A 15,214-nucleotide genomic window follows, 5' to 3' on the forward strand; every position below is an offset into this window, starting at 1 on the left:
ATACACAGTAACTGCACTAGATACAAATATCACTAATTAAATTTATACTGTATTACAAGATGAGACAAAAGTTAGATCAGGTTGGAAGCCAGAAGATGGTGGTTCTATTCCTAATTCTGCCAATGGTTATGGACACGGTCTGCATGTCCAAGGGCACATGTTTCACAAATATAGAAAATTGGGGATAATGATATCTTTGTAAAGTACATTGAGATCTATGGTTTCCCTGGGGCAAATAAAGTTTGCATTCTTGAAGACTAGCACTGGCATTTACCTTAAACGCATGATATTTGATTTCTAATGTAACTCATCTTAAAATATTTAAGTAGAAGAAAATATAAATAAGAAAATAGAAGTATATTGGACTAGATGATTCAACAAAATTTTGATGCAAAAGCCAAGTAAATTGTAAGTTAATGGTTCTTTAGACACATAACTGCTTTGTTCTTTTAATCCCATGCTATTTTAATTTTGTAGACTCTAATACTTCCAAAATAAGTTGTATAAATTTACTTACAGAAGATTTAATATCTTTTGCTCGGTTTGCATACTTAAGAGTGTTGTAAGTGTCATCATAGAACATAGAAGAAGGACTAACAGCAGCTATCATTATAGTCCGACAATTCCCTCCAAGAGAATCTTTCAGTAAACGAGTAAGCTTGCTGTTACGATAAGGAATGTGTTTCTTGCTCTGGAATAAAAAGTGACAAGTGTTTTTATGGATTACGGAAGTTAGTATATTTGACCTACCTTAAAAGTCTGTTTTAAGACTTAATAATCCCACGAAGACAACAGTACATTCATTAGTGGCAAGTGGTAAAGCCTTATAATCTTTCACTTCCATTAGTAATCTTCCTCCAAATCACACTATCCACTTTAAATCTTTCCCCACAAAAATCAAGGGTTAGTGCATTTATTGCTTGAATTTTTGAAAGTTAGCCATTTGCTTTCTATACCCTAGATAGCTGAGAATGGTGATTTTTGTGATGTGGACAGCCTTGTACTGGCACAGAAAATGGACTATGGTGGAATCTTTATCATCTATATTAAAAACAAACAAAATAAGTTATCTACCTCTCAGAACAGTAGTTCTTTGAGATGCGTTGCTCATGTCCTTCCAAGTAGGTGTGCTGTCTGCACAGTCGGAAGGTTTTTCCCCTAGCGGTACCAGTCAGGTTGGCTGTGCAGTTCCCTGGAGTCGCGCCTTCATGGCGGTGTATATAGGTCTCCGCCAACCTGCTGCCTTTCAGTTCCTTCTTGCCGGATACTCCGACAGAGGGGAGGCGGGTGGGTCTTGGAATGGACATGAGCTACAGATCTCGAAGAACAACAGTTATGAGAGGTAGGTAACTGTTTTCTCTTCTTCAAGTGATTGCTCATGTAGATTCCAAGCAGGTGACTCCCAAGCCTTAGTAGGAGGTGGGGTCGGAGTTTATGGAATCTCTGATTGTAGTACCGCTCTGCTGAAAGCTGCATCATCTCTGGTCTGCTGTGTAATTGCGTAGTGCGATCTAAAGGTGTGGACTGACAACCACATTGCTGCTCTGCAGAGGTTTTGGATAGAAATTTGTGCCAGGAACACAGCTAAGGATGCCTGCGCCCTTGTGGAGTGTGCTATCACTGCAGGGGCAGGTATCTTTGCCAACTCATAACATGCCTGGATACAGGACGTGATCCAAGAAGAGATCCTTTGGGATGAGAATGGAAGCCTCTTCATGCGCTCCGCAATCGCAATGAAGAGTTGTGGTGATTTTCGAAATGGCTCTGTTCTTTCAATGTAGAAGCTAATGCTCGTCTGACATCCAGGGAGTGGAGCATTCATTCCCTGTTGCTAGCGTGTGGCTTAGGAAAGAACACAGGATGAAAAATATCCTGGTTTGCATGGAATTGTGAAACTACCTTCAGGAGGAAGGGCGGGGATGGTCTCAACTGCACCTTATCCTTATAGAAGACCTTGTATGGTGGCTAGCCTTAAGCTCAGCGACCCTCCTGGCTGAAGTTATAGCTACCAAGAATGCTACTTTCCAGGAAAGGTAGAGGAGAGAACATGTTGCTAAAGGCTCGAAAGGAGGTCCCATCAATTTAGAGAGCACAAGGTTGTGATCCCCTGGGGGAATTGGCTGTTTTACTTGAGGGTAGAGCCTATTTAATCCCTTAATGGAGTTTGTGAAAACTGAGCAACCAGCCAAACTGGGGTGGAAAGTTGAGATAGCTGCTAGGTGCACTTTTATTCAGACCTTGCTGTTTTAGATGCAGGAAATAGTCCAGGATAAAAGGAATCAATGACTGTAAAGGGGGAGTGTGTTTTTGTAATGCCCAAATGGAGAATCTTTTCCACTTGGCCAGATAGGTGGCCCTAGTGGATAGCTTCCTGTTGCTAAGGAAGACTTCTCTAACAGAGTCTGAGCATGTGAGATCAGAGAGGTTTAACCATGGAGTTTCCATGCCGTGAGATGGAGAGACTTCAGATTGGGATGCTGGAGACAGCCATGGTCCTGGGTGATCAAGTCTCGGACCAGGGGCAAGGTTATAGACGTGTCCACTGACAGGTCTAGAAGCATGATGAAGCACTGCTGGCAGGGCCACACTGGTGCTATTAAGATAATTGATGCTCCCTCCCTTCTGACCTTCAGCAGGACCCTGTGTACCAACAGGAAGGGCGGAAAAGCGTAGAGTAGATAGTCCCTCCAAGGGACGAGAAAAGCATCTTTGACACAGCCCAGGCTGTGATTCAGGAAGGAGAAAAAATTGGTGAGACTTCCTGCTGTACTTTGTTGCAAACAATCTATCTGGGGAAGCCCCAACCGTTGGAAGATGTTGATCACAACATCTGGGTGGAGGGACCACTCGTGACTGAAATGTGAAATGACCTGCTCAGATGATCGGCCAGTTCGTTCTGGGAATCTGGAAGGTAGGATGCCTCCAGGTGTATCGAATGGGCAATGCAAAAGTCCCACAGCTTAAGGGCTTCCCGGCACAGGGGAGGAGAGAGCATCACCCTCTCTGTTTATATAGAATATTGCTGTTGTGTTGTCGGACAATACTGATACATATCTGCCCTCTAGATGGGCCTGAAATGTCAGGCAAGCAAGGTGGACTATCCTCAGCCCCTTGACGTTGATGTGCAGCAAAAGTTCTGCTTGGGACCAGAGGTCCTGAGTCCTGCGACTTCCTAAGTGTACCCCCCAACCCATCGTCAACTCGTCTGTTACTAGAGACAATGAGGATTGAGGCCCGGAGAAGGGCATTCCCCCCACACACCACTTGTGGGTTGAGCCACCACTTGAGGGATTCGATAACTGGGGGAGTGAGTGTAATCAACTTGTCTAGGTGGTCTCTATTTGGTCTGTACACCGAGGCTAGCCAAGCCTGAAGAGGATGGAGACGCAAGCTGGTGTGCTGTACTGCATATGTACATGCGGCCATATGGTCGAGCAGCTTCAGGCAATTCTGTGCCATAATAGTGGGTATCGCATGAGTTTCTCTATGATGGCGCCCACTGTGAGAAAGCAAGTGTTTGGAAGGAAAGCCCTGGCTTGACCAGAGTCCAGGAGAGCACTGATCAATTCTATTCTCTGAGTTGGGTTTAAGGTCGACCTTGCCACATTTAGTATCAGGCTGAGCCTGTGGAACGTTGTCCAAACTAGGCTCACATGGGCCTCCACTTGGGCCCTGGAGCAGCCTTTAATTAGCCAGTCATCGAGGTACGGGAATACTTGTACCTGCCGCTTCTGCAGGACGGCTGCCAAGACTGCCATGCACTTGGTGGCCCCTCGGGTGTCCACCAAGAGGCCGAAGGGGAGAACCGTAAACTGATAGTGAGCACTGCTGATCATAAAGCGGAGGAACCAACTATGGGGCGGGACTATGGACAAGTGAAAATACATGTCCTTCAAGTTGAGGGTGGCGTACCAGTCCCCCAGATCCAGAGAGGGGATAATGGAGGCCAGAGAGACCATGCGTAACTTTATCTTCTTTATGAATTTGTTGAGGTTTCACAAGTCTAAAATAGGTCTGAACCCACCCTTGGCCTTCGGGATTAGGAAATACTGGGAATAAAATCCCCTCCCCCTGAATTGTAGAGGGACTTCCTCTATCACCCCGAGTTGTAGCAGTGTTCGCACCGCCTGCATGAGAAGTTGCTCATGAGAAGGGTCCCTGAAGAGGATCAGGGAAGGAGGATAGGAAGGTGGGAGGGAACAGAATTGGAGAGAATATCCCAATTTTACTGGGCTCAAAACCCATTGGTCTGAGGTGATTTGTGCCCAGGCATGGTAGAAATGGGATAGACGATTCACTAAGGGAAGAAATCCGGGACCTGAACCGGTGAGTCGCCCTCGGGCGCACCCTCAAAAGTTTAGCTTAGTTGCTGGAGGATGCTTCACTGAGCCCTGGCCCTGGTTAGAGGAGGATTGAGAGGGCCCCGCTTCTTGCTATAGTCCTGCCTAGGCAGAGCTGGGTAGAAGCAAGGAGCAGGCTGTGGTTTAAAATGCTTCCTTTGGGAGGCTGGTGTGTGAATCCCAAAGGACTTCAGAGGTGCCCTTGAGTCCTGTAGGCTGTGGAGCTTAGTGTCTGTTTGCTCCGAGAAGAGCCCTACACAGTCAAAGGGCAAGTCCTGAATGGTCTGCTGGAGCTCATGCAGGAGTCCTGACCCCTGAAACCATGAGCTTCTTCTCATAGCTATGGCTGTTGCCATGGTACAGGTTGCCGAGTCTAAGGAGACCTGTAAGGAGGTCCTCGCTACAACCTTGTCTTCCTCCAGGACAGCAGCAAATTCAGAGCAGGAGTCTGCCAGAAGAAGCTCTTTACATTTGGACAATGTGTTCCAGGAATTAAAACTATAGAGGCTGAGGACTGTCTGTTGGTTGGGAACTTGAATACCTTCCTACCAAAGAGGTCCAGCTTCCTAGCCACCTTGGACTTAGGGGTCGGTCCCAGCTGTCCCTGTCTTCTCTTCTGGTTGGCTGCCTCCACCACCAGAGTGTCCGGCTGAGGGTGAGTGAACCAGTACTCATAACCTTCTGAAGGGATAAAGTACTTTCCCCATCACTCCCCCCAACTTTTGCCACGTAGGGGAAAAAGAGGCGGGCATTTGACACAACGCTTTTGTAGTGTTATTGATGGTTTTAATGAGAGGCAAAGCACCCTTGAGTGACCCTTCGGCACCAGAATATCAACCAAGGGGTCGGTCTCCTCTGCCACCTCCTCTGCCTGCATGCCCAAATTTTGAGCCACCCTTCTGATCAATTCCTGGTGGGCTCTGTTGTCCATGGCTGGTAGCGTGGTGGTTGTGCCTGCCATGGCTTTATCAAGGGGAAGATGAGGAAGATGCCCCATGGGGCACTGTGTTTTTCTGCCTCTCTGGTTTACGGGGATCCCCTTACACTGAAGTGCCCTGCGTGATGGCAGTAGTGGTGCTGGCCTCCATGCCTGTTTTGGTACTGGCCCCGGCTCCTGCTGCTATTTCGGTGCTGACCTGTGTGCACAACTCGCGTCCACGCGGAGGTTCGCGGGCAACAAATACGGATGAAGATGGAGGGACCTGTGCCTCCGAAACCACAGACAAAGATCTCGACCCCGGCCTTTGGACTTGGTGGTAGGCCCATGGGGTCCAGAAGTGTCACTGAGCCAGTGCCTGCCACTGTGGTGGCCATGCCATTATAGGCAAAGGCTGCCCTTCCTCCTGTCTGGAGCAGTGCCACGAACAGTGCCGACTTCGCCCAGAGGTGTATGATTCCGCCTCTGATGAGGACTCTGAGCCCAGTGACCAAAGTGGTGTGGAGTGCGATGGTGCTGGGGTGAGGACGAGCGGTGCCGCATTATCGCTGGCTTGCCCTTAGAGGGCACGGTGCCTCTCTGCGGTGGTGCCAGTGCCTGGATGGGGGACTATACTGTCATTGCTATGAGGTCTCTGGCTGCCTCAAAAGGTGTCCTTCATGGAGAGGAGGTCTAAATCCTCCTCTCAACCCTCCCGGCACCAGGGAGTCCATTAGACCCATACTCGACAGACCTCCCTGTGAGGCCAGAGTCATTGGTGCTGGCTGAGTAGGAGAAGGAGGAGGGTGTCCCGGCATGGGACGCACCCCATTGGTGTCTCCTTGTTCCACTGCTTTAGTGGGAGAGCAACCTCTGCCTGACATCATCTTTCTGTGCGACACCGGTAAATGGGAGCGGTGCCAGGTGCTCGCACCAAAGGAGGTCTTCAGCACCGGGGACTGGTGGTGCCGAGGGTCCCTGGAGCCCAAGTCCTTTCTCGGCATGTGGCCTCTGTTACCAAGGCACTGTTCACCGAAGTGCTGGGCTTGCGGTCGGACGCTGCTAAAGCTGGCTGGGGATGAAGGGCTGACTCCATGAGGAGCCATTTCAGGCTGAAGTCTCTCTCCTTTTTTGTCTTTGGGCAGAAGCCTCTGGAGTTTTTACACTTATCAGTCTGATGGGCTTCCCCCAAAGACTTTAAACAGGAGTTGTGTGGGTCTCTCTTTGCCATGGATTTTAAACAGGACCTGCATGGCTGAAACCTTTGAGACCGAGGCACGCCCCAGTCGCTGGGAGGGGAAACAGTGCGGGAAAACCCCCAACTGAAACACATCTAAGATAAGTAAAAACTACTTGACTAACCAATACTAAGTTTTGAACTATTTATAGGGTCAACAAGAAAGAGTCCACTAAGGGATCGCTTCCTGTAACAAGAGAGCTGCTCAAACGACCATCACTAGCGGTAAGAAGAAACTGAAGAGGCAATGGGTCGGCAGGGACCTATATACAACATCTTGAAGGCGCGACTCCCGGGGGCTCCACATCCAACCCGACGGGTACTGCCGGGAGAAAATGGTCCGATGACCGTGCATGCAGTGCGTGCATGCCTACTTGGAATCAACATGAGCTATCACTCGAAAAATAAACTTTTCACAATACCCATTGAATCGCCATCAGATAAGATTGTAGCTACTAAGGACCTCATCCTGCACCAAATAAATCCACAGGGTAAGATTCCCATAGACACAGGACCCAAATGCTCACAGGCCCTTGTAGCCTTAGAGATTTGGTGGCTTTGTCAGGGCCAGCAAGGGAATAAAACCCTAAAATCCTTCCACTCCTCCTTCTGGGCTTGAGGAGAGCTCCATAGCTGAAGGATGCAGCACACATTTATTGGCTCCTGTATATCCAAAAGGACTTATAACCCTTCTCCCTGCTCAGGGCTGCTATTCCATGCCAGGAAGGAATGCTCCACACTCATGGAGGTTAGAGTACTGAGAACTGGTGGGTAAGGTCCAATGGGAAGAAAATCTAAAGGAAAAAGTTGTTCAGGAGAGTTGGCAGTTTCTCAAGGAGACGTTATTAAAAGGCATGACTGCAAACTATCCTGATGCAAAGGAAAGATAGGAAAAAATAGGAAGAGGTCAATAGGGCTCCATCAGGGGCTCTTTAATGACCTGAAAATCAAAAAGGAATCCTACAAAAAGTGGGAACATGGAAGAATTGCTAAGGAGGAGCACAAAAAGAGAAAAAAAATAGTACAATCATGTAGGGACAAAATCAGAAAGGCTAAGGCACAAAAGACATAGTAGGAGACATAAGTCAGTAAGAAGTGGTTCTTTAAATATATTGGGAGCAAGAGAAAGATGAGATACACTGTAAGTTCCCTACTTAGAGGGGAAGGAAAGCTAATAACTGATGACATCAGAGTGCTTAAAGCCTATTTTGCTTCAGTCGTCACTAAAGAGGTTAACGGTGACCAGATAGTCAACACAATTATTATTAATAAGGGGGAAGGAATGAAAACCAAAATAGGGAAAGAACAGATTAAAGAATATTTAGATAAATTGGATGTACTCAAATTGGTTAGGCCTGATGCATTCATTCTAGGGTACTTAAATTAAGGAACTTAGCTAAAGTAATTTTGGAAGCATTAACAACTATCTTTGCAAACTCATGGAGGACAGGTAAGGTTCCAGAGGACTGGAGAAGGGAAAACATAAAACCTATCGCTAGAAAGGGAAACAAGGGGGACTTGGGGAATTATAGATCAAACAGTCTAACTTTGTTTAATTTTTCCAGTTGCTCTGCAACTATCAATCAATTTGTAACCACGGTAGCTGAAGTCGACGTACTTAGATCGACTTACCGTGGTGTCTTCACCACGGTGAGTTGACTGCTGCCGCTCCCCCATCAACTCTGCCTGCGCCTCTCACCGAGCTGGAGTACAGGAGTTGATGAGAGAGCACTCAGTGATCCATTTATCACATCTAGACTAGATGCGATAAATCGGCCCCCGCTGGATTGATCGCTGCCCGCCAATCCGGCCGGTAGTGTAGACATACCCTCAGTTAGCAGGGATCTACTCCTTCCTGCTTCTCAGTTGCTACTGCAGAGTTGCCTCCTTCTAATCAGCTTCCAGAAGGCTCTTCAAAAATTATCTAGCAATGCATTTTATATTATGAAGTGAAGACTGTAAGCAAAAGGAAGGCATTTTCCCCCTTCCAGATAAAGTGCCACTGCTGTAAGTACTCATGATGGGAAGACACAAAGTGCACTTTCAATACTGAACCTGAATACATACTGCAAGCAGCAGTGTTAAAAATGTAATAAATTATTTTAATATATAAAACTGAATTATTTTATTATGGAATATTCTGTAACCCTGTGATAAAGTGATGACTAAAATCCAGTGCAACTAAGACAGACCGCTGAAAGAATATTTAGTTTTTCTTTCTTCACAAGTTTCCTGCTGGCTAATTCTATAACTAATACAAAAGAGCGAGATGAAGTAATTAGTGCCATAGGCTAATGCCAATACTTTGCAAACATTTAACTATAAAAGAATTATGAAAAAGCCCTAACCATGTGAAAATATTGAGTTGGAGCATCAGGACTCCAGCTTAATGGGTGACAGTACAGCAACCACAAAGACAGCAAGAGGCACTTCACCTTCAAAAAGATTGATGCCACAGCTGCATTTATGATTACAATAGAAGTTATTATTTTAGGGTCTTCCATTAAATATGCATTTTAGGCTTTTTTAAGGACTGCAGTTATGCAACAAACACAACCATTTAGCATTATCAACTTTATTATTTAAAAATTTCATGAGAGTTTGTTTAAACATAAGAAAAGATTTTGGGATTGTTCACTTCTGAAAGTGAATGAAGGTAGTTAGATAAGTTATTATTAAGGATATTAAATATAATTAGGTAAGGACCAATAGTGTGTTTGGCACTGTACAGAATCCAGCTAGCTCCTGCCCCATTATGAGTACACTTACAATCTAAGAACAAGGTGGGTGAAGTAACATCATCAGGTCTAGATCTGGGGAAGAGCTCTGGGTGGCTCAAAAGCGTGTCTCTCTCACCAACAGAATTTGGTCCAATAAAAGATATTACCTCACCCACCTTGTCGCTCTAACATCCTGGGACCGACATAGCTACACCTACACTGGATAATATAAGAACCAGACAGATAAGACTAGATAATACTTAGCTCTTAATACAGCACTTTTCATGCGTACGTCTTAAAGTGCATTTAGAGACCTAAAGAAGATTGCAAGTTTTGTTTTATTTTTCTCTCTCATAAGAATTAGTTTTTCCTGATTTCACTCAATGTAATAATGGAGTGGAGAAAACTATTTTTTAACTTTTTATAATACTGAGGAAGAAACAAGTAAATTAGAATTATCTGAAGGAGGACAGCAGAGATCTAGCATATTAGATATGTGGCACAAGTATGTACTTGGCCCAACTCAACCATTCCGCCACTGCTGCTATCCATCCTACCATGGCTACAATGCTATTTATACGCATGCTAGCTTAATAAAAGCTAGTGTGAGCATGTGTACGTGAGCAGGGGAATCACCACCTTAGCTTGAAGTGTTATTCCTGTGGGAATTCTGCGCCACTGCACATGTAGAATATGCACAGAAATTAATGTTTTTTTAGCAGAATTTCCCTTTCCTTCACAGAAATGAGCTGCAGAGCTGCTGGCTGCCACTAGGGGCTACTGGACCCAGCAGAGCCCAACTCGCACACAGAAGACACTGCCAGGGGAAGAGGGAGGGAGCTGGAGGGTTTGGAGCTGCTGCAGCTCTCAGCATGCCCTGAAGGAAGGAGGCAGCCTGCAGGAAACTCCATACAAGCCTGGGACCTAGCATCACGCTGTTTCTCCCTCTGGATCCATGGGCTCTGGGTGTATGCATGCGCAAATGTCTGGGCTAGGGGCCCACAGCTAGGGTCTGGGTGGGGAAGGAGTAGGGGGTGATTGGCCTTGGTGTGTGTGGCTGGACTTGGGGGATAAGAGGTGTGGATTTCTGGCCCCCCTTCTGGACTCTCGCGAGGAGGAACTGGATTGTCATAGGGGTTTCCTTAACTCTCTACTCCTGGAGGAATTGTTGTGTCTCTGTATTGTTATAGACATAGTTGCTGATTGGTATTTTGAAATAAATTACCAAAATAATTGAAACTGGTGTGATTATATAGTATTATTTTGACAAATAAAATTTGCAGAATTTTAAAATATTGTGCACAGAATTTTCCCAGGAGTTAAGTGTAGACATAGCTCTAGGGAGCAAGAAGGAACTGGAGGAGGGATGTAAAGAGAGGATTGACATGGCTTTACTGGTAGATAAGGAAGAACTTTAACGGCTGCATTTTAGATGTACTTTAGAGGAGTGATATGGGTTTTAGGGAGTCCAGAGAGGAAGAGGGGTTACAGTAATCAAGTCAAGAGATGTTTAGCCAACAGGACAAAAAAAGAATGGTAATTTTAAAAATGTTGAATACAAAGAAAAGACAAGATGAGGTGACAGGCTGGAGAGAAAGTTAATTTTGTTTCTGAATTCTTCTATCTCTTTGTACTTGAGCAGACATATGTACACGCAAATTAGATAAACTGTCAAACTATCTTTGTTTTAACCTCCTGCCAAATAAGTATGAGTGTTTCTTGGCCCAATTTATCCAAGTTAACTGGCAAGAAGAGGAAAATAACTATATTTTTACCTCACTGCCTGCTCAGGGAATGGGGAGGGAATTTCCTTTGTACTGACACTAGCATGTGCTACTCCTTCAGATTTCATATCACATTGGGTTTATTTTTCCTAGCACAAGTTTCTTTATGGTACAGCTTGCTGAAGGGGTTTGACAGTTACTCTTCCACAATTTAGCTCTGCAGTTCTCTGGTGCTGTTGATGTTGCAATACATTTTCTGTCAGATGAAATTTACAAGCACATTACCCTGCTTGACAGAAACAGTGAGCCACAAGGATTTCCTGAGGAGAAACTCCCACATGCTGTGTGAGACATTTTGCTGGCTTTTCTTTTGGCTGGGGTAACATTTTTCAACTATACCAATTACATAGCCACCCTGACACAAACTTTCAAAAACATAAACATTGAGTGAAATGTGCCTTGACTCCAGAAGGAAAAATACCCTCAGTCTTTTTTCTCCAATTATTTAAAACCATTTGGAAGACTGTATATCAGTGGTCTCAGGGCCCACAACTGTGTTGTTAATGTAAGATTTGTCCAACATAGCATGTGTGGCTATAGAGGACAGGAATCTTAAGTTCTTAAGGCTCCAAGTTACAGGACTCCGTTACCAAGAAGAATGGGCATATGGCTCCTTTGTTCAGTTACTGAAAACTCAGCATGGGGTAGCATGAAAACAATAAAACATTAAGCCCCTGGAGACTCTGCCAACATTTAGGATGCCAAGCTTCTTGAAAGGTTCAGAAAGGAAAAGCTAAAGTTCCAAATTAGAGCTATGGTTTCCCCACTATATTATCTGATTTATCATTTGAATTGCAAACTTTTTAGTTTTGTAATAAAGAGGCAGCATGGTCCATTAATAGGACACCATGCTAAGCATCAGGAGATAAAGGTTTTGTCACTCATTTGTTGTGTGACTTAGCCAAATTGCAATCTGTGCCTCATTATCCCCATTTTACCAATGGGGAAAAAGAATACTTACATACTTTTGTCAAGCGGGCTTTATATTAACATGCCATTATTAATAATCTGCAAATCTCAAGTATTTGCATATAATGAATAATCACACCTGCAACACAGAGGTTATGAAACTTTGAAGAGAACGGCCTACAGCTGCGACATGTAATTTTTAAAATCCTATGCTCCATCACTTAGCTCCACACTGAAAGTAACCAGTGATTTGATGGAAAATCTCCAAAGCAACAATCTGCTCTCTCAAACATATCTACCTGTGAGGCATTATCCTGAGAAATAATATAATATGAATACAGGAAACATATGCATAAAACAAAACACAAACCTAAAATCTAAGGGCTATATTCTGCTGTCTCCGGTGCACATCTCCTACCAATGTTAGCAGAAGCCATACTGAAACTGCCTAAGGAAGAATTTGGCCATTTGTCTTAGATACCCCTCTCCCCCTTGTGTTTATTTCTCTCTCCTGTATTTAGGCTCATTGATAAAATTAACTCTCTTTTTCTTCCTGCTATCCTAGCAGATTAGGGTTTCTATAAGTCCCACCTTTTCTCAGTATATCCCATATACTGCAAGTCTAGCTGAAAAAAGTCAGTTATCTTTGCCTAGGGAATCCCCCTTAAACCTGCCTCATCAATATGATGCCATGAAGTCACTTTGTATTCCACAAGTGAAATTACCAAAGTGGCAACCCTAAGCAGTACATTCTTATTCTTGGTTTTCACTCCATTTTGTTACACTAAATCCATGTGTCACAGTGAAATGTGAGGAGAGGTGAGGTGAGAGAAACCAAGAGTCACATCTACAGTAATTATGGATTTGAAAAAACAAAGACCATTTATGAATAAGCAGGTAACTAATTGGACAATTATTTTAGAAAATACCTGTCCTGCAACACTTAACATGAATGCTGAGCACTGAGAATAGATCAAGTAGTCTATTCTTTAAACCTAAGTATAAATGAGTGAAAAAAATTCAGCGTAATTTGCAGCACATTGCTTCAGATTTCGGTTAGTTTCTTGACTGAATGCAGGGCCAAGTTAAAAAAAAAAAAAAAGTCGTCATTTAATAGCTTCCACTGGGAAAAAGACAAGACAATTCTAGTACACATCATGCTACAAAAATGAAGGGAGCCAAAATATTTCTGTGATCTGGAATATGGACTATTGTTTGTGACGTGGCAATTCACTATCTGATATTTTTTCATTCTTAAATTATAGGTTTGTTTTTGCCTGTGTTCCCATTTATTTTATGTACTAGGATTTTGGCTCAGCATGTTATGGTTGTAAAAATAACCTACCAATGTGAACCAAATGTAAACTTATCCACTATCATCTTCCTGAATATGCAGAAAGCTTTGATGTATCCATTGCTGTGCTCATAGCTTTGCAAAACATCAGCAACAGAGTGGAATTAGCAAGATTGGTCAGTTTCTCCACTGCTGTTCAGAACAATTTGGGCAGCAGTGAAATTGTCAAAAAATCATGTCTATTACATACGGATGCTGGAACTCAAAAACAAAAGGCTAAGATGAGTAGAGTAGAGACCAGTCTCCCCTAAGCACCAGGCAGGCTGAGGGATAAGGGGTGGAAAAGGCTGGTGGAAGAGAAAAAAACAAAACAAAACCACAACCCTTTCTTCTCTGTTCCAGCAGACAGAAAGAAGCAGAGCTTCATGTTTATATAACACTCACTAGTCAAGAGTTGATGAGAAATATTGAGCTTCTGAAAATCAGGGTTTGCTGTGTCTGGATATGGAAGAAATCTAGGTATACTCCCCATTGCAAGCAGCTGGGGGTGTGACTTCGGCTCTCAAGACACAGTCCCAGACCTTACTGCTGGTGTTCTCCATCTTCTATTGTGTATTGTTTGCTGGAAAGCATGTTTAACCCTCTGACTAGTAAGTTTATGTTTCCTCCCTTCTCCCTCCAAGCCCTGAATTAAAAGTAGCCTGCTTGGAGCCACTTCTAAATTTGCTTTTTTTTAAAAACGGGATGTCCCAAGGTGTAGAGTATGGAACACACCGTGAAAGAAAAACCTTACCCATAAGTCTACCCCCCCTGAAGTATAGAATCATTAGATCCTGCTCTAGAAGATGCCCAGCATACACTAGATTCTTGATGTTACACTTTCCACACAACTATGCTGCAGTCTGGAGCCAGCTTATAGGGGTAATACCAGTGTTTCTGAAAAAAATTATATTACATTATGTGTGTGTGTAATCAAATATAACACATAATACAATTGCTGTAATTTGTTAACATCTTATTTTATATTCCATGGGATCTCTTCAAAAAAGACAGCAATGTTGTTTAAATATTATATTACACTAAAGTCCACAGCCAGTTGGCACAAGTTAATAACATCCCCCAAGCTTTTCTAACATGTCTTGGAGCAGAAAATCAGGGCACTCTAACAGTTCTTTTGGGTCTTGCCTATTTCTTTCCCCCTCTCCTGGGCTGCTGGGTGAGGGAGGAAGCAAAGACCCATTCTGCAATAGGCACTCCCTACACTCAGTTGATCTCCTTGCCTTCTCTCCCTGGGGCTCCTACATCCTAGCAGGGAAACAGGCAATAAAGTAGCCAATGATACTCTTCTCCATTCCCTGCGACTCGGCAGATGGCCAATGGTAGAGAGGTGAAGCAGCTGTAGCAAGAACTGAACAGTTGCTGTTTAGAGCACTTTAGCCTCACATCAAAGTTGCTTTGGGTGGCTGCAGGGAAAGCAGTTCAGATTCCAAGGCCAGAGAGGACCATTATGATAAAAAAGGGACCAGCCTCTTACTTCCTCCCTGTTGCAACAGGAGTGGCCCAGACACTGAAAAGGTGCAGTGTGGCTCAGGAATACATCTTCAGTTCATAATCAAATTGAAGTTTTCCTAATATAGTTGCCCACAAGGGCCACAGAGGTCACAAATGGCCCCAGTCCACATGTGAGATACCACTGTGGTAGATGTTATAAGCCATGGCTCACAATCATGGAAAGATTCTAAAGCAGTTTAACAGGAGGTAGGCCACATCTGTTGGTCAATTGTAATGACAGTACACATACACAACCCTCAATTCTGAACCCTAAGTTTCAATGCAGTTATAAATGGTCCTGTCCATAACCACTCTCTCCATTTTATCAACAAGACCAGTAGCAATCCAATGAAACAAGAAAGAGAAGGCTAGTAGGGACAGGAAATGGCAATACATTCAGACAACTTTAATAGTAACTTTTTCCCCCTCCTTCATGAAGATACTTCTGCAGATCCCTCAAGAA

The 15,214-nt window shown here is 44.1% G+C and overlaps 1 protein-coding gene across 2 annotated transcripts in view; it reads right to left on the reverse strand.

Moving 5' to 3' along the window:
• The window catches only part of KIF18A (kinesin family member 18A), a 111,489-nt gene that overhangs the window by 63,132 nt on the left and 33,143 nt on the right, over positions 1–15,214 (reverse strand). For both annotated transcript variants that reach the window (XM_034769862.1, XM_034769861.1), the window contains one exon: positions 518–691. In XM_034769862.1, the coding sequence (XP_034625753.1) occupies positions 518–691 (174 nt within the window). The remainder of the gene's footprint in view (positions 1–517; positions 692–15,214) is intronic.

This window comes from Trachemys scripta, chromosome 4 (genome assembly GCF_013100865.1).
Source record: "Trachemys scripta elegans isolate TJP31775 chromosome 4, CAS_Tse_1.0, whole genome shotgun sequence".
In the NCBI taxonomy this organism is placed as follows: Eukaryota; Metazoa; Chordata; order Testudines; family Emydidae; genus Trachemys; species Trachemys scripta.